This window comes from Hyperolius riggenbachi, chromosome 2 (assembly GCF_040937935.1).
Source record: "Hyperolius riggenbachi isolate aHypRig1 chromosome 2, aHypRig1.pri, whole genome shotgun sequence".
NCBI lineage: Eukaryota > Metazoa > Chordata > Amphibia > Anura > Hyperoliidae > Hyperolius > Hyperolius riggenbachi.
In genome coordinates this window covers 430,956,203-430,975,610 of record NC_090647.1, presented here as the reverse complement: position 1 = coordinate 430,975,610, position 19,408 = coordinate 430,956,203, and the positions used below count along the sequence as shown (strand labels likewise).

General features: G+C 46.9%; 1 protein-coding gene across 3 annotated transcripts in view; it reads left to right on the top strand.

The window, feature by feature from the left end:
* Window positions 1-919: 919 nt before the first annotated feature.
* Window positions 920-19,408, top strand: part of LOC137544538 (acetylserotonin O-methyltransferase-like) — an 83,288-nt gene continuing 64,799 nt past the window's right edge. The window contains exons 1-2 of one of the 3 annotated variants that reach the window (XM_068265632.1): window positions 920-1,026; window positions 6,382-6,495. In XM_068265632.1, coding sequence (XP_068121733.1) covers window positions 6,424-6,495 — 72 coding nt within the window. In that variant the 5' untranslated portion in view covers window positions 920-1,026; window positions 6,382-6,423. Of the gene's footprint in view, window positions 1,058-6,381; window positions 6,496-6,696; window positions 6,752-19,408 lie in introns of those variants that run through there. The other 2 variants (XM_068265633.1, XM_068265634.1) reach the window with 2 other exon arrangements.

Sequence of the window (19,408 nt, the reverse complement as noted above, 5' to 3'; positions counted from 1 at the left end):
CACTTTAATTATCCTAGTTTCAGCATCATAATTTCTTCTTATATCATTATTGCTGTATGTTGGTACATAGCCCTGCCCTCCCAGTGATGTTTAGCCAAGGCTGTTCATTACGCATAAAAGAGCATTCTGGAATACCAGGTTTTATTTCAGCTGGTTTCAGAACACACAGTAAACAAAACATTCTGCACATACCTACCAACAGTAAATATGTCGCCACCTATGATAGATGTCAGAATGTAAATTAGGGTGAGGAAAGAATTTATAATGGGCAAACGCTAAATAAATATAAATGTATATTGTAAAAAAACAAAACAATTTTACTCATTGTTATATTCAGTAAAGTTCTTCCTTCCGCATACAGGTCTAGCCACATGTGAAAAGCAACAGCCTGGCTCTGTAGTGTGTGAGTCCCATTATAAAGCTGTAGCAGAGTGTCTGCTAGCAGTTAAGCAGAGAGCAGAGAATGAAACAGCCCAGCCCGTCACTTCTTATCAGGAACAGCTGATTTAATGATGCAGCTCAGCTGTATAGGAGAGTAGAATTGGTTAGGAGCTATTTTTTTAACACTAGCTCTATGGTGAAATGTATGCTGTTTATATTAAATAACGGATGATGGTGATAATGGAACAGCATAATTTTCACCATAGTGCCTTTTAATTTCTGCATGAAACAGTTAACACTTAGTTAAAGGAAAGCCCTCTACAGGAGCACATGAAAAGTTGCCAGCAAGGGATTGTTATCTGATCCCTCGGGCAAGAGTTTGAAGCCAACACTGTACAGCCATATGACTAGCCTGCAGGCTAAAGAACGACCTGTTGCTATGAGCAGGGGGGAATGACAGAGCAGCGCATCGATGACATCACATGGCAACTGTGTAAATAAAGAGAACCAAGTTCTTGGCTCATTGCCCTGCTCAGTAGCTATCCATGAGGATTTGGGCTACATATCTTGCATCTAATCTCAATCCAATCCGTGTCCCGAAGGTAACATACGCCGGGCGGGAGGTAAGCCCGACACACCAGAAAGGTGAGCGGATTCTTTACACACAAACGGACCGGTGAGCATACCTTAATCTATTTGCTAATCTTTCAGCATTGACGGAGCACCTTGGGACATTTGTGGTGTGGCTCCCATAGTACGGACAGCACGGACATGAGTGTATTAGGCCAATGCGGCTACCAGTTAGGATCTCAATCTTATCGTCATAGACGTATATGCAAAGATTTTTATATTTCCTACTAATTCTAATTATTTGAGCTTATGCATATGCAACAACCTTTTTATTACTCTTTTAAAGGGGACCAGATCACTCGTGTATGCTTGTGAGTGTGGACGAGTGAAGTGGATTGAGATTGATGTGAGGAATGTTTTTTAAACTGTGATTTATCACAGATTTATATTTATTTTTCTTTGCAATTGTGAACAATAAAACTATTTAATCCATAAAGGGAATTGTAGTAGGTGTTAATTCTTATGTAATATTAATTCCAGCGCACCTTATACTTTATACAAATTCTAATCTCAATCCTACCTTTGGATAGCACTTTTGTCCCATCACACTTTTCTGTTCTTAATAAAGAACATGCAGGTTAAAAAAATGTGGGATTATGGTGTTGCATGGTCATCTCCTTAATAATGGGGTTACCAAATACCCACCCATGCCATTGCAAAAAGGTAAAGAGGCCATTCTTTGAACCCCTTACCCATTTACATAAATGACTAAAAGTAAAAAAGCAGTACATCCACATCACAAAAAATGAAAATACATAAATAAAACACACTTACCTGCTTAGCAGAGATCTGCCCCATAGCACTAATGTAATACTGTGCAGGGCACGTAAGGGTAATACGGGGCTCCGGCGGTTGCCAGAATCCAAATTACATCTCCCTCCGAGTTTCGCGGCAGCAGGGAGAGACGTCATTTGGCTCGCCCTGCACCCAGCTCACCAGCGACACGCATATACGTACGCGTTTGCTAATATCTGTTTTGTTATCATCTTGGAAATCTAACATTTGAAAGTTTAGCAATCCTTTTTTGACAAATCTTTTAAAGTATCAGTTATGATGCACGGTATTTTAAAACTAGATATTTATTATTCTAAACATGAATGCATATTTATTTGTACAGTATTTAAAATCATGATTCCTTGCTGTGATTTTTTTTTTTTTAAATAAATGTGATCTTTCATTTAAACTCTCTGAAGTAATTATATAAAGTACACTAATAAAATGCCTCATAGAAATACTTGTACAAACTCAGATGAGGAAGCATCTGTCTGATCCTGGCTTAGTTTTTAATTGTAAGTATCTCTTTATGTATCTCTTTATGCCCATGAAGCCAGGCTTACACCCAGAACCACTGATGTATAGCAAGCTTTAAAGAGAGTCTGAAGCGAGAATAAATCTCGCTTCAGACCTCATAGTCAGCAGGGGCATGTGTGCCCTTGCTAAAACGCCGCTATCCTGCGGCTAAACGGGGATCCCTTACCCCCCGAAATCCCCTCCGAGCAGCGCATCCCCTCTTCCTTATTAAGGCAGGGCTAACCGCCGCAGCCCTGCCTCACGCGCGTCTGTCAGCGCGTATCTCCGCCTCTCCCCCGCCCCTCTCAGTCTTCCTTCGCTGAGAGGGGCGGGGGAGAGGCGGCGATGAGGCGCTGATAGACGGCGCTCAGAGGCAGGCCTGCAGCCATTAGCCCTGCCTCAAGAGCAGCAAAATCAACCAACCAAGTTGGTCGTAGATTTTGCAGGGGGGGGTTGGGGGGTCAGGGACCCTCGTTTAGCCGCGGGATAGCAGCGTTTTAGCAGGGGCACACATGCCCCTGCTGACTATGAGACAAGAAGCGAGATTTATTCTCGCTTCAGTGTCTCTTTAAATTTTACAGAGCCACATCAACCCAACATGTAGACAGCCTGTTTCAGACTGTTGGTCTACACCAACATACATCAGCGTCTCTGGATGTAAGACTGGCTTCAAGGGCATAAAGAGATAATTTACATATTCAGCAGCATGCATTGTAGGTAACCACAGTTACATGCTTACATCTGAACTACCACACTAACCATTGTTTTTTTGGTAGGAGGGCTTTTTGATCTTTTTTAGTCCCTGTAACGATTGTGTAATTCTTTCCGTGGTCAGCGCACAGGATGCGCGCTGACACTGCGGAAATCCTCCACAAGCGTATAATCTGAGAGAACCCAGCAATGGTGCTATGCACCTGTAGAGGGGAATTCCTGCCGGCAGATGGAGCTGTGGAGAACAGAGAAACAACCCCTCTGTACTGCCACAGATGCCAGATAGGAATTGTACGAGGCGAAGCAATGCAGGGCAAGATAGCCCTTAAAGAGAGAGAGCACAGAGACAGGATGTATGTGTGTCCACCAATCTAGTCGCCACCCAGCGACGGCGAACACACAACAGCGGAAACCAAGTGAGAACGCAATCACAAGAGATGACGATTGCTAACAGCGAAACAAAACTGAATAAGCACAGAGATAAAATGTATGTGTGTCCACCAATCCAGTCGCCACCCAGCGACGGTGAACACACAACAACTGAAACAAAGTGGGAACGCAATCGCAAGAGTGGCGATTGCCAATAGAGACACAAGACCAGATCAGACAGAGCACAAGTGTAGCAGGAAAGACACAACAATAACAATGATCAGAACGTCAAAGAAAATAACAAACGCTAGCTAAACGCAAACACTGCACTCATTCACAACAGCGAACACATTTAAGCACAATCACCGCGTGTTAGGTGTCCAGTGATAAGCGTGCCACCCTAACTAACCAATGAAACACAAACACAAACGCAACCGCTTGCTAAACGGTTACCTCCCCGAGCCTACAGCAAGCGTTCGTACCAGACAAGACAGGCAGATGGGACTACCAGTAGCAACCGCTGCTCTGGCTAGCACCCCTAAGGCAGAACACAGAAGGAACCACCGCTGCTACTGCTAGAGCGGATGCGATCCAGACAGACAACAGATGGGGCTCTACCAGTAGCAACCCCTGCTCTGGTTAGCACCCCCAAGGTAGAATACAGAAGGAAGCACAGCCACTACCACTAGGGTGAATGCAATCCAAACAGATGGAGCAGCCAGTAGCAACCGCAGCTCTGGCCTACACTCCCAGACAGACAGAACGATTTCCTGTCGACCACCGCTGGCGACAAGACAATCGAGACAGAGAGACAGAACACGGCAATACAGATAATACAACCTGACTGCACTAGAAGGGATGCCTAGTGCAGTCCCAAGGAATACTTATAACGATTGTGGAATTATTTCCGTGGTCAGTGCACAGGATGCGCACTGACACTGCGGAAATCCTCCACAAGCGTCTAATCTGAGAGAACCCAGCTGCGGTGCAATGCACCTGTAGAGGGGAATTCCTGCCGGCAGATGGAGCTGTGGAGTGCAGAGGAACAGATCCTCTGCACAGCCACAGATGCCAGATAATGATTGTACGTAATGGGGCAATACAGAGCAGGATAGTTTCTCTCGAGGGAGAGAGCACAGAGACAGAATGTATGTATGTCTACCAATCTAGTCGCTGCCCGGCGACGGTCGACATACAACAGCGAAGACCAAAGTGTGAACGCAATCGCAAGAGTGGCGATTGCCAACAGTGACACAAAACAGAGTAAAGGTTAAACGCAGGAGCAGAGAGAAAGGCACAGCATATCATACAATGAGAATGTCAACGAAAATAACAAACGCAATACCTAAACGCGGTCACCGCGTGTTAGGCGCAACAGCGACAAGCGCGTTTACGGCGCGGTCTCCGCACGATAAGCGCAACAGAGACAAGCACGCCACCCTGACTAACGAATGAACACAAATGAACAAATAACTGGAACGCTTGCTAAACGGCTGCCTTACCACAGGCAACCGCAAGCGTTTGCTCCAGACAGACAGAAGAACGAACAACAGGAATAGGTCAGATAAGATCCACCGCTCTTCCGCCAGAGCGAGTGCGATCCGGGTTCAGGGACAGGACAGGAAGGATCCACTGCTCTTTCCGCCAGAGCGAGTGTGAACCAAGTAGAGAAACAGAACTAGCAGGATCCACTGCTCTTTTCCACCAGAGCAAGTGTGATCCAAGTAGAGAAACAGAGCTAGCAGGATCCACTGCTCTTTTCCACCAGAGCAAGTGTGATCCAAGTACAGAAACAGAGCTAGCAGGATCCACTGCTTTTTTCCACCAGAGCAAGTGTGATCCAAATACAGGAATAGGCCTAGCAGGATCCACTGCTCTTACCGCCAGAGCGAGTGCGATCCACACGGCAAGACAGACAGAAAGAGTAACCAGTAGCAACCGCAGCTACGGTAAAACTCCAAGACATAGACTAGAGAGACCCACTGCCACTAACGCTAGGGCAAGTGTGATCCAGGTACTGGACCAAACGATTCACCATCGCCAACCGCTGGCGACAGTGCAATCGCAAGGACAAGCCAAGACAGGCAATACAGATAATGCAACCTGACTGCACTAGAGGGATGCCTAGTGCAGTCCCCAAGAATACTCTAAGACAGTGGTAGGGAACCTTGGCTCTCCAGCTGTGATAAAACTACAAATCCCACAATGCATTTGCCTTTATTAATCATGACTGTGGCTGTCAGACTCCTGCAATGCATTGTGGGAATTGTAGTTCTGTAACAGCTGGAGAGCCAAGGTTCCCTACCCCTGCTCTAAGATAATCTTTAGCAAGTAATAGCAAGGCTGACACTCCAGGAGTGCTTAGCTGTAACAAACCATCATGACCAGCAAAGGATTGTGGGATCACATGGTATTTATGCTGCAAGCCTTCAAAGGAGGCGGCTAGGCAATTTGCATGACAAATGTATGCAAATTCCTCAGCAGCAGAGCAGGTCTGAAACTTGCAAAGTGAAGACAGGTCTCTTTTCCAGAGACCTGCAGCCCTCAGACTTAAAGGGGAACTGAAGAGAGAGGTATATGGAGGCTGTCATGTTTATTTCCTTTTAGACAATACCAGTTTCCTGGCAGCCCTGCTGATCCTCTGCCTCTAATACTATTAGCCATAGCCCCTGAACAAGCATTCAGCAGTTCAGGTGTTTCAGTGGTTCAGACTTATAAGTCTGATTTGACAAGACTAGCTGCATGCTTGTTTCTGGTTTTAATCAGATACTACTGCAGAGAAATAGACCAGCAGGGCCGCCAGGTAACTGGTATTGATTAAAAGGAAATAAACATGACAGCCTCCATATACCTCTCTCTTCAGTTCCCCTTTAAGGAATAGTCAAACAGCTGTCTGCCTGTACAGACAGCTGAGCGGATCATTACAGTCCCCTATACTTTCCTAGTGATTTTGGGTCACCCCGTGCAGGTCAGTTACTGTTTTTTGTAATATATCTTTAGGTAAAGGCGACTTGGAAGGATTGACTGATTCATCACAACAACATGAGTTCCACAGAGCAGCTGGACTATCCAAAGCAACTCATTGACTATAGAGATGGATTTTTAGTCTCAAAAGTAAGTCTATTTACCATGTATATTGTTATTTGGAGACAGCTTTTCTTTTCAGTTCATTTCCATTATCTCCTTCATATACATTATCGCCTTATAAGTTAGTCATAATATGCATAATTTTAGAACTGTTTGTACCGTAAATATTATAAATGTATTCAATCTCTTCTAGTTGAAATCATGTGCCTACGTTTCCAGAACAGGAACGAGTAGCCCATGTCAGCTTCCTGGATGTCTCACGTCCGAACTAGCTACACTAAAGGTTCTTAGACTCATGTCCAACACTAACTAAAGCCACTGCCACGATTGTGCACGTGCCCCCGAACTCATGCGTGGTAGCAGCAATAGAGATGGCCCGAACCTCCGATTTTAGGTTCGCGAACCTTCCGCAAACGTTCGCGAACTTGCGAACCGCCAGAGACTTCAATGGGGAGGCGAACTTGAAAAATTTGAAAAAATTATGCTGGCCAGAAAAGTGATGGAAAAGATGTTTTAAAGTGTCAAACACCTGGAGGGAGACATGGTTGACTGGGATAGATGTCAAAGGTCCCAGAATTTTTTTTAGTTTTCACGCAAAGCAGAAATCACATTCAATGCTAAATTGCAGGCCTACACTACCGCATGTGTAAACATCAATCAGGGAGTGTAATTCTTCCACCCTCCTCCCTTCCTTCCTCTCTCTCTCTCTCTCTCTCTCTCTCTCTCTGATTTTATCTTCCGGGGATTTGTAGGCTGTCAAAAGCAAGCTCACATACATTGGCCAGGAATCAAACCCAGGTCAACTGTTTGGAAGGCAGCTATGCTCACCACTATACCACCATTGGCCGGGAATCGAACCCAGGTCAACTAACATTACAGGCTGAAGCCAGCCATTTCACTCATCTCTTTAACTACAAGAAAGGCCCAGGAGTAGTCTTAGCTACCGTAATATCTATGTTACGGCAGGGCCCTTATTACACTTTCTCTTACAGGGCTATGGAAACCGGTTTGCCCATGCGATAAAGCAAGGTACAAAAATGAAATCATGCCTAGCAGAGGATGGTTTCAATCCATCAACCTCTGGGTTGTGGGTCCAGCACACTTCCGCTGCGCCACTCTGCAGTCTGCTTACATTTGTATACAATCTTCAAGTTTAAGAAGGGTACATTAGTTCCCTTCACAAAACACAAAGCCATCCCTGGGTGGGCTTGAACCACCAACCTTTCGGTTAACAGCCAAATGCGTTAACCAATTGTGCCACAGAGATTGTGTATGTAGTTGCTGCTAAATGATTTTATGGGGATGTATGTGTGTCTTTTAGAGGGAGGAAGTAAGTCTGGCCTAAGAAGTTTAACACCACGTTTTCCTACAATGAAGCATTCACTGTGTGGCAGCAGAGTGGTGCAGCGGAAATGTGCTGGGCCCATAACCCAGAGGTTGATGGATTGAAACCATCCTCTGCTAGGTGTACTTTGTTTTTTACACCTTGCTTTACCACATGGGCCAATCGGCAGCCATAGCCCCTTAAGAGAAAGTGTCATTAGGGCCTTGCTGTAACATAGATTGTAGTGTAACTATTTCAACTATTGTACCCTTCTTAAACTTGAAGATTGTATACAAATGTAAGCAGAGTGGCGCAGCGGAAGTGTGCTGGGCTCATAACCCAGAGGTTGATGGATTGAAACCACCCCCTGCTAGGCATGATTTAATTTTTGCACCTCGCTTTATCGCATGGGCAAAACGGTTTCCATAGCTCTGTAAGAGAAAGTGTAATAAGGGCCCTGCCGTAACATAGATATTACGGTAGCTAAGACTACTTTCTTGTAGTTGAAGAGATGAGTGAAATGGCTGGCTTCAGCCTGTAATGTTAGTTGACCTGGGTTCAATTCCTGGCCAATGGTGGTATAGTGGTGAGCGTAGCTGCCTTCCAAGCAGTTGAACTGGGTTTGATTCCTGGTCAATATATGTGAGCTTGCTTTTGACAGCCTATAAATCCCTGGAAGACAAAATCAGAGGGAGAGGGAGGAAGGGAGAAGGGAGAAGGGAGAAGGGAAAGGTAGGAAGGTAGAAGGGAAAGGTAGGAAGGTAAAAAAAAAAACCACATGAACAAGATTAGCTTTCAAAAGAGCTGTTGTGGGGTGCTATTTCAGGAATAACAATCAGCAAGGAGCAAGCTAACAAGCTTACAAGAGCCTAACTAATCTTTCCCTTTGAGAGTCTGTCAGCAGCTTTCCCTTCACTAATTACTACAGGGACACGAACGACTATAATGGCCGATGCTGCCTGCCTTATATAAGGGGGGTTTGGTGGCTCCAGGAGATAGTGTAGCCTGATTGGCTACAATGTGCCTACTGACTGTGATGTAGAGGGCAAAGTTGACCCTAATGGTGCACTATGGGGGCGAATCGAACTTCCGCAAAAGTTTGCATTCGCATGCGAACGCGAACCACCCAAAGTTCGCCTGGAACCGTTTGCCGGCGAACCGTTTGGGCCATCTCTAAGCAGCAATCATTCAAATAAAGTTACAGTGGTGGGGGAATAAAATGTAAGTTGTTGTTGTTTTTTTTGTGAAGTTACAACCATTACCAGTTACAACCCCTATTTTGAGGCGTTTTAAAACTGTGGAATGGAAACATAAAAAAAGTGTAATTTTTGTGTTTACGCCTAATAAAGGGCATAGGTAATAAAAAGTTATTGCTGTATCAATAGTGGCACAGCTGATCAGGGGAGGAATGGAACCTTTTTGCCTGGGGGAAAACACAAATCAGAGGCCCATTTTCATGGCAGCCACAGCCTAAATGATGTCACACACGCACCCCATGTGCTATATGCCGGTAGTCACATAGGGCGCCAATGCGGAAATACTGAAATACAGCAAGGACACTTGACAGAGAGTGTGACAGTATAAATGCACAGGCACCAGGGGGCACATAATACATTTTGAGGGACAATGGCAATGGACTTCCGTTGTGTCAGCCATGCATGCGATCAAATACATCAGCCTGAGATTTCCCAGCATCTCAGATCGATACACGTGACCAATTACCAAGTTGCCAGATGTATGTACACTTTAATTCCCCAAGACTCCCCCCTCCCCCCCCCCCCCACACACACACACTTATGTTCTACCCTTCATTACCATCTCTACTAATTCCTCAAATAGGCCCCCCTTCCATCTCTGATACCCCCCTCCCCCTTTAGCAGACACATCTCTACTAAACTTCCTACCCCCCCCCCCCCCCCCACACACACACACACACACACACACACTTATCCATGCCTTGATTACCTGCATTTAATCGGTGGTCACCCACTTCACTATAGTATGACACCCTACAGGCCACATACTGTACATAGTCAGTAGTGATAGCTAAAAAAGCCATTATGATAACCTGAGTGTAACATCCAGGCAGTTCTCCCTCTCTCCAGTTCTCAGTGACTGTTCTACCAGTGAAGGTTTTCTGGTTCTGGTGGCCTCCTCAGACCTCAGCTCATCTGTCCTCAGAGTCAGGCTAGTGTGGTCACCAGACTACGCAGAATCTCCTCCTCAAGTGCTGGCATGTCTGGATGTCAAGGATCCTTCTCTCCTCCAATCCATCCTTGTTCAATTCTCTCACAGTTTACAGCCAGGTCACAGCGCATTGCCTGTGACAGCCTGACCTGGCAGCACCAATCAGAAAGTTTCAATACAGGGGTCAGAGTAAGTAGGCTAGCATGCATGCCATGCACCGGGGCTGCCATCATACATTTCTGGGCCCCTTACTTGGCAAACCTACAGCCCCGAGCCCCCCCCCCCCTTCTAATCTCGATCTGTTGGGGGGAAAAAGGCTTTTTTATCAGAACAAAAAAGTAGCAGTGCACTACTAAACATAAGTAGGCAGAGTACCCCTTAAAAGCCCTGTATTCCCTGGTGGTTAAGTGCCCCCCACCACAGTAGTTCCTGGTACTCCTGTGGTCCCCCCCCCCCCCCCTGGCCTCCACCCTTATAGTATTCCTTGGCAGTTTAATTGTCCCCAATCCCCATATAACTTTCCCCGGTGGTGTACTTTACCCCCCCCCCCCCCCAACAATATTCCCTGGTGGTCTTGTGGTATACCAATGTGCCTCTTCCTGGTGGTCCCCCCATCTCCCTGACAGTATTCCCTGGTAGTAGTCTGATGGTCCCCCCTTCCCCACATAGCTTTCCTTTTCCTGGTGGTCTAGTGGTCCCCCAGTAGATGCAGAGCTACGTGCTACACAGGGTTTTGAGATAAGACCCTCACCTCCTCCAGTGCTGGATGTCTCATCCATCCTCTGATTCACCTGGCCACTCTCTGCCTGTCTAGATTTCCTGCAGAAGAACTGGGTAGTAGACAGCTGGTGGCCATGCAGAGAACATACAGGACATCCAACTCTGGAGAAGGTGTGTCTCTATCTCAAATCCCACCACTGCACTGAGCTCTGCACATGCCTGGAGAACAAAGGAAAAAAATACATATATCCAGGCCTCTAGTTAGGACATTAAATAAGTTATTAACCACTTGCTGACCACGCACTCATAATGCGCGTCGGCAAAGTGGCAGCTGCAGGACCAGCAACGCAGATCTGCGTCGCCGGCTGCAGGCTAATTAATCAGGAAACAGGCGCTCGAGCCGTGCGAGCGGCTGCTTCCTGTCAATTCACGGCGGGGGGGCTCCGTGAATAGCCTGCGGGCCGCCGATCACAGCTCGCAGGCTAAATGTAAACACAAGCGGAAATAATCCGCTTTGTTTACATTTGTACAACGCTGCTAACAGTAGCAGCGTTGTACTAGATCAGCGATCAGCGGCCAGGGATCGCTGTCACATGACAGGCAGGAGCCTGTTAGAGGCTGCACAGGACAGATCCGTTCCTGTGCAGCCTCCGATCTCCGGGGAAGGGAGGGAGGAGAGGGAGAGGGGGAATCCTGCGGTGGAGGGGGCTTTGAGGTGCCCCCCCCCCCCCGCCAGCCACACGCAGGCAGGAGCGATCAGACCCCCCCAGCACATCATCCCCCTAGTGGGGAAAAAAGGGGGGCGATCTGGTCGCTCTGCCTGGTGTTTGATCTGTGCTGGGGGCTGTAGAGCCAACCCAGCACAGATCAGCGAAATCAGCGCTGGTCCTTAAGGGGGGGGGTAAAGGCTGGGTCATCAAGTGGTTAAAGAAAGGGAGGTGCTGAAGGGGGTTTGGCTAGAAAACAGCAAAAATCTATTAACCCTTCGCACTCTCGCATGCAAATGTTCAAACAAATGCATTCACAGATTCACTCATCCAGGCACAACTGTTATCCCTACAGCTAAGTTAAAAGCCGGGGTCTTAGTTCACAGAAGAATGCATTCTTATGCTTAGTCACCTATACTGCGCAGAAGTACCCAGGTAAACATAGGTGTCCTAACTCTGGCCCTGTAACATGCATAGTGCAGACATGCAAACACATTCATTGCATCAAACCTATCAATGGATTACTATTATGGGTACTTCTGCGCAGTATAGGTGACTAAGCATAAGAATGCATTCTTCTGTGAACTAAGTCCCCGGCTTTTAACTTAGCTGTAGGGATAACAGTTGTGCCTGGATGAGTGAATCTGTGAATGCATTTGTTTGAACATTTGCATGCGAGAGTGCGAAGGGTTAATAGATTTTTAGAGAACAAAGGAGGTAGGCCCTAGGAGAGTGAGGATTCACCTGGTGGATTGCTACAGCCGAGCGACAACCTAGAGCTTTGTTTTCCCCACCAACCTAACCCACTGTCACAACTGCTCTGCTCTGTTGGCCCTCTGACCCCCCTCACCAAGCAACAGAACACATCGCTAGCCTGCAGGCTAGAGATACATCTGTATTGGGCCAGTCTATAGTGTCACCCATCAGGCGACATTCCTCATGCATGTGTACAAGGTTTTAAAGTTAGGATAGGGCTATCCGTTATGGGAAATACGTGTTTTTTAAGAATCCTGAGAAATCAGGGGATCAGGGTTAGACATTTGAGTGGGAAGGAACAAAAGTAAGGTAAAAGTATCTAACATGGAGGTTAGGAGAAATTAGCACTTGGACAATATAGCTATAGTATAGGGACTGGGGTTATAGGAATAGGGATACAATTAAGTAAAAGTATTAAGGTGGCCATACATGCATAGATTTTTTCCTCATGTGGCAAACAGATCAATCCCTCTCTGATCTTAATCTGATCAGAGAGGGATCGATTCTCCCCATACACTGCACACAGATTTTTCATAGATTTCACCATGAAATCTATTGGACTGCAGCAGTGCACTGTTCGATATAGTGCAATGCTATGGGCCGTTAATCTACTGCCACTCCACCGCTGTGTCCAGTCAACCAAAATTTACCATTTGATTGTAATTCTGATACATTTTTTGATGTGGCTAGTTGATAAGCAGCAGATTTAATCATAGTAAAAGAATCTGTCGGGGGTACTTGCTACTAGAGATGGCCTGAACCGTTCGCCTGGCGAACATCTCTGGGCCTTGTACTACTTCCGGGTCGCTATGACCCGGAGTAGTATGCCTGCGTTGCCCGGCGGAGCGCGTCCTAGATCGTGCTCCTGTTGCCGGGCACTTTCTGCACATGAGCGTGACGTCGTTCATGACGTCACGCAGATGCGCAGAAAGTGCCTGGCAACAGGAGAGCGATCTAGAACACGCTCCGCCAGGCAGCGCAGGCGTACTACTCCAGGTCATAGCAACCCCGAAGTAGTACAAGGCCCAGTGAAGCAGAGATGATTGCCGGCGAATGGTTCGGGAACCGTTCGCAACCTCTCTGCTTGCTACGACGGCGCCGGGCAGAATGACGGCTCTACCTGCTGCCGCTAAACTCCCCAGCAGCGTTAAATACTATTCCCCCTCTGAGTTGTTACAGCTCGAAGGGAGATGTAATTTGGGTCCAGCAATCACCGGATCCCTGAATTACCGTTACACGGGGCTGCAGCATAGCATTGCTGCTATGACGGCGCCCGGCTTTGGCACTGAGTGCCGAAATGAACTGCTTCGTCTGTCAGTAAAAATTGACGCAAAGACAGAGGAGAAAATAAGGGAGAGGCAGTGAGGAGAGAGGGGAGAGAAGCTGAAAGAGAGAGAAGAAGATATTTACCTCACCAGGATTGCACCAGTGTTGTCAACTCATCCCTTTAATTACTGACACATATGAATTATACAGGTTTCATGGCTAGGTAGATGCAGTTAAGGCACTGATTATGTGTAAGTAGCCCGAGAACCTGTATAACTTACATGTGTCAGTAATTAAAGGGATGAGTTGGCAACACTGGATTGCACCTTTATTTAGCTTACCGATATGACAAGTTGACACAGACACCCAGCACTAGTGGAAGGGGGAAAAGGTGAATGAGGGAGAGAATGAGAGTGGAGAGAAACTGAGAATAGCCTGAGATGTAACAGATCTTATCTGTATTGCAGTCCCACATCACACATAGGCTACTTGCCAGTAGGGATGGCCTGAACCTCCAATTTTAGGTTCACGAACCGGATTCGCGAACCTCTTGCAAAAGTTCGGTTCACGCGAGCTTTCGCGAACCGCAATCGACTTCAATGGGGAGGCGAACTTTGAAAACTAGAAAAATGTACGCTGGCCACAAAAGTGATGGAAAAGATGTTTCAAGGGGTCTAACACCTAAAGGGGGGCATGGCGGAGTGGGATACATGCCAAAATTCCCGGGGAAAAATCTGGATTGGATGCAAAGCAGCAGAAATAACATTGAATGCTAAATTGCAGGCCTAAAGTGCTTTCAAACATCTTGTATGTGTATACATCAATCAGGGAGTGTAATTAGAGTACTGCTTCACACTGACACACCAAACTCACTGTGTAACGCACCGCAAACAGCTGTTTGTGTAGTGATGGCCTTGCTGGACTGGTGCACACCATGGCCAGAGTGCAGGCCGTGGCGGTTTTCAAGCCCATATGGTCGCTGGGCTGTGGTAGCTCAATGATAGAACAACAGTGACTGTCCAGCTAATCAAATTTGGTCTGTCCACAATGAAGCAACGACCTTATTATCTTTGGTGTGCCACCCCCCGAGACACTCATATAGCCGGCGGTCATTGCTTCATTGTGATACGCAAGCCCCTTCACCGCAGCAAGGTAATGATCACGAAGGGGAATGGGCACATGTACATGCCTTTTGTTTTGTGGTTGCAGCTGCAGTGCAGCCAGAAAAATTAGGCAGGCATGTACACGCACCAGAAAAATTATTATAGCGGCCGCTGCTTGCCTGGAGTCCTGGACCCTGTTGGTGGTGGTGGCGGAGAAGGCAGTCAAGCGGCCTGCGGGCAGAGGTGCTGTGTGGGGAGCGACTTAGTCTTGGGGCAGGCAGCCAGTCACACGGCGTGCAGGCAGAGATGCTGTGTGTGGGGACTGACTTAGTCTTCGGGCGGGCAGTAGCCCTCCAGGATCCATGTCTCATTCATTTTGATAAAGGTGAGGTACTGAACACTTTTGTGACTTAGGCGACTTCTCTTCTCAGTGACAATGCCTCCAGCTGTGCTGAAGGTCCTTTCTGACAGGACGCTTGAGGCAGGGCAAGACAGAAGTTGGATGGCAAATTGGGACAGCTCTGGCCACAGGTCAAGCCTGCGCACCCAGTAGTTCAAGGGTTCATCGCTGCTCACAGTGTTTACATCCACACTTAAGGCCAGGTAGTCGGCTACCTGCCGGTCCAGGCGTTGATGGAGGGTGGAGCTGGAAGCGCTAAGTCGAGGAGTTGGACTAAAGAATGTCCACATGCCCGACATCCCCATGCGATCGCTAGAGCGCCCTGTCCTTGCCTGCGCAAACATGGGAGGAGGATTACTGGAAGTGGTACCTTTGTTGTGTTTTGATTCAATTCAAGCATTTTGACCAGGGCAGTTTCTGGGCTAAAATGCACCAAGGGCGAGGGTGTAAAAACAACCCCCCCCGCGGAGCCAGGTATACATGCCTGCAGTATAGGTTAGCCAGGTCTAGTTGCACTCAGTAGCCAGCTATAGGTCCCCCCAGTATAGGTAGTCAGGCATAGGTGCCCCAGTATAGATGCCCGGCTATTGGTCCCCCCAGTATAGGTGGCCAGGCATAGGTGCCCCAGTATAGTTGCCCCCAGTATAGGTTAGCCAGGTAGGTGCCTCCAGTATAGGTAGCCGGTATAGGTTAGATAGGTAGGTGCCCCTGGTATAGGTTAGATAGGTAGGTGTCCCCAGTACAGGTTAGCTAGGTGGGTGCCTCTAATATAGAGAGTCAGAATAGTTGCCCCCAGCATAGGTTAGATAGGTAGGTGCCCCCAGTATAGGTTAGTTAGGTAGGTGCCTCAAATATAGGTAGCCAGTATAGTTGCCACCACTATAGGCTAGCTAGGTAGGTAGGTGCCCCCAATACAAGTTAGATAAGTAGGTGCCCCAATACAGGTTAGATAAGTAGGTGCCCCCCAGTATAGGTTAGATAGGTAGGTGCCCCCAGTATAGATTAGATGGGTAGCTGCCCCCAGTATAGGTTAGATTGGTAGGTGCCCCCCAGTATAGGTTAGATAGGTAGCTGCCCCCCAGTATAGGTTAGATTAGGTAGGTGCCCCCCAGTATAGGTTAGATAGGTAGCTGCCCCAAGTATAGGTTAGATTAGGTAGGTGCCCCCAGTATAGGTTAGATAGGTAGCTGCCCCCAGTATAGTGTACATCCCTCCACAAACATGTATGCAGCCTGCGTTCCAAGATCTCGCAGATCAAATCACAGAGGTGGAAAGGGAGTACCCAGATTCTTTTTTTATCATACTAGGGGATTTCAACAGTGCTAACCTTTCCAAATAACTCCCCAAATACAGGCAACACATCACAAGTGCAACTAGAGAAGGTAAGACACTTGACCACTGTTACACTACGACTAAGGACTCGTATCACTCTGTCAGCAGGGCAGCTTTGGGGAACTCTGATCATGCTGTTATACAGCTTATCCTAACATACATCCAAAGATTAAAAACTGCCAAACATGTAGTTACCACAATTAAGAAATGGACTAGTGAAGCTGTAGAAAAACTGCAGAGCTGCTTTGATTTAACTGACTGGAATATATTTAAAGAATCCTCCAGTGACCTAAATGAATACACTGACGCTGTGACATCATATATTACCTTTTGCGAAGAGTCCTGTATCAAAAGTGCACCAGGTACAATAACGATAAACCCTGGTTTATATCACATCTCAGGAAGCTGCACCTCGATAAAGGAAGGGCATATCATACAGGCGATAAAGTCCTCTACAAAGCTGTGAAATACAAACTGCAGAGAGCCATTACTGACGCAAAAAAAGATTATTCTAAAAAACTTGAGGAAAAAATTTCCAACGCCGACTCATCCTCAATATGGAAATCTCTACATGAAATTACAGACTACAGGAAGAAATCTCCGCCCTCACTACACAACCTGAAGCTTGCAAATGAACTGGATACTTTTTATTGCAGGTTTGACACTAGCAACAATAGCCAAACACACCAAGTCAGTCTACATAATTTACATCTGTGTAACAGGCAAACTGAGCACTCCTCCAGCCAGCCATCGTCTCCACCTCCTGCAGTGCCTCAGTATCTACATAACACAGCAGATCAGACACAATCTGCTAACCTGTCCCCAGATGTGCATGCTCTAACAATATGCCAATCAGTTGTAAATAAACTCTTCAAAAGACAAAACACTAGGAAAGCAATGGGGCCAGACACTGTCTCTGCGAAATGCTTGAATCTCCGTGCTGATCAATTAGGGCCTGTATTCACAGACATATTCAAAGCATCTCTAGAACTCTCAATTGTTCCTGCCTGTTTTAAAAGCTCAACTATTGTACCAATTCCAAAAAAAACAAAAAACCTACATGCTTAAATGATTACAGGCCTGTTGCCCTGACATCATTGGTCATGAAAGCATTTGACAAACTGGTAATGACTTACCTGAAATCCATCACAGATCCCCTGCTGGACTCTTTGCAATTTGCCTACAGGCCTAATAGATCCGCAGACGGTGCCGTGAACATGTGTATGCATTATGTACTACAACATCTAGACACCCCACCAGGATTTTATTCATAGATTACAGCTCTGCATTTAATACCATAATGCCATCTCTGCTACACAGCAAGCTCTCCCAGCTACACATACCTGAATCCATCTGCAAATGGATAACCGATTTCTTAATCGACAGAAGACAGTGTGTTAGACTTGGTAAACTCACATCCAGCTCTCTGACAGTCAGTACTGCTCTACTCACTTTACACCAATGACTGCATCTCCACAGATCCATCTGTTAAGGTTCTGAAGCTTGCAGATGACACAACAGTAGTTGGTCTCATACAAAACGTCTGCATACAGGCATGTGGTGGGACAGCTTTCCTCCTGGTGCAGCAGCAACAACTAAATGCTCTCAAAACTATGGAGATGATAATAAACTTTAGGAGATCTCCCCCCAAGCACCTCCCCTTAACCATAAATGGATCCACAATAACCCAGGTTGAGTCATTTAAGTTTCTTGGGTCCATGATCTCAAATGACCTAAAATAGGACAACAACACTGCCACTATTGTCAAGAAAGCGCAACAGAGGATGTACCATCTACGGCAGCTGAAAAAGTTTGGCCTACCTCAAAATCTAATGGTGCAGTTCTACACTGCAATCATCGAATCCACCATAACATCATCTATGACTGTATGGTTCGGCTCCTTCTCAGCATTAGAAAAGGGGAGGCTGCAGCGCATCATCCGATTAACGGAAAGGATAATTGGCTGTAGTTTACCTTCCCTGGCTGCAGGATCTTTACGCCAGCAGGTGCAGAAAGAGAGCGACCAAAATTGCCTCTGACCCCTCTCACCCAGCTCACTCCATCTTGCAGTGCATGCCTTCAGGAGTAAGATTCCGGTCAATCGCTACCAAAACCTCTAGACACAGGAACAGCTTTTTTCCTCAAGCGGTAGCCATACTTAATGCTGAACCACATTAGAGCTGCTAGGACTTGAAAGTAATCAGCACAGAACTGAAAATGAACAATTCTCACATTGCTTACTGCCACTATACTTATAATGTCCTTGACTTGTAATATACACACTGTCTGTCCTTGTATTGTTTTTGGTTGAGTTTGTTAAGCAACTGCCAAGACAAATTCCTTGTAGGTGCAAACTTACTTGGTGAAAATAAATTGATTCTGATTCTGATAGGTTAGATTAGGTAGCTGTGCCTCAGTATAGGTTAGATTAGGTAGGTGCCCCCCAGTATAGATTAGATTAGGTAGCTGTCCCCCAGTATAGGTTAGATTAGGTAGGTGCCCCCCAGTATAGGTTAGATTAGGTAGCTGCCCTCCTGTATAGGTTAGATTAGGTTGGTACCCCTTAGTATAGGTTAATTTAGGTAGCTGCCCCCCCCCCCGTATAGGTTAGATTAGGTAGCTGCCCCCCAGTATAGGTTAGATAGGTAGCTGCCCCCCAGTATAGGTTAGATTAGGCAGCTGCCCCCCTGTATAGGTTAGATTAGGTAGCTGCCTCAGTGTGGTTAGATTAGGTAGGTGCCCCCCAGTATAGGTTAGATAGGTAGCTGCCCCCCAGTATAGTTAGGTACCGCCCCATAATGGAGGGGGGAGTTAGCCGCGAGGAGGGTTGCCCGACCTCTCTCTCCCTTCCTCTCCGCGGGCCGCCCTCCGTGCTCCCCCCTCCGAGTCTGATGCAGAGTGAGCGCAGGGAAGCCCTGTATACAAACAGCAACTCACCTGCCTGCGTTCCAATCGCCGCTCACTTGCTGAAGGTCTCCTCCTCTGCCCAGCCACTGATGTGTGTATCAGCGGCTAGGCAGAGGAGGAGACCAGCGGTGAGTGAGCGGCGATTGGAACAAGGGAGGTGAGTTGCAGTCTGTATACAGCGCTTCCCTGCGCTCACTCTGCAGTCAGACTCGGAGGGGGGAGCACGGTGTAACGATAT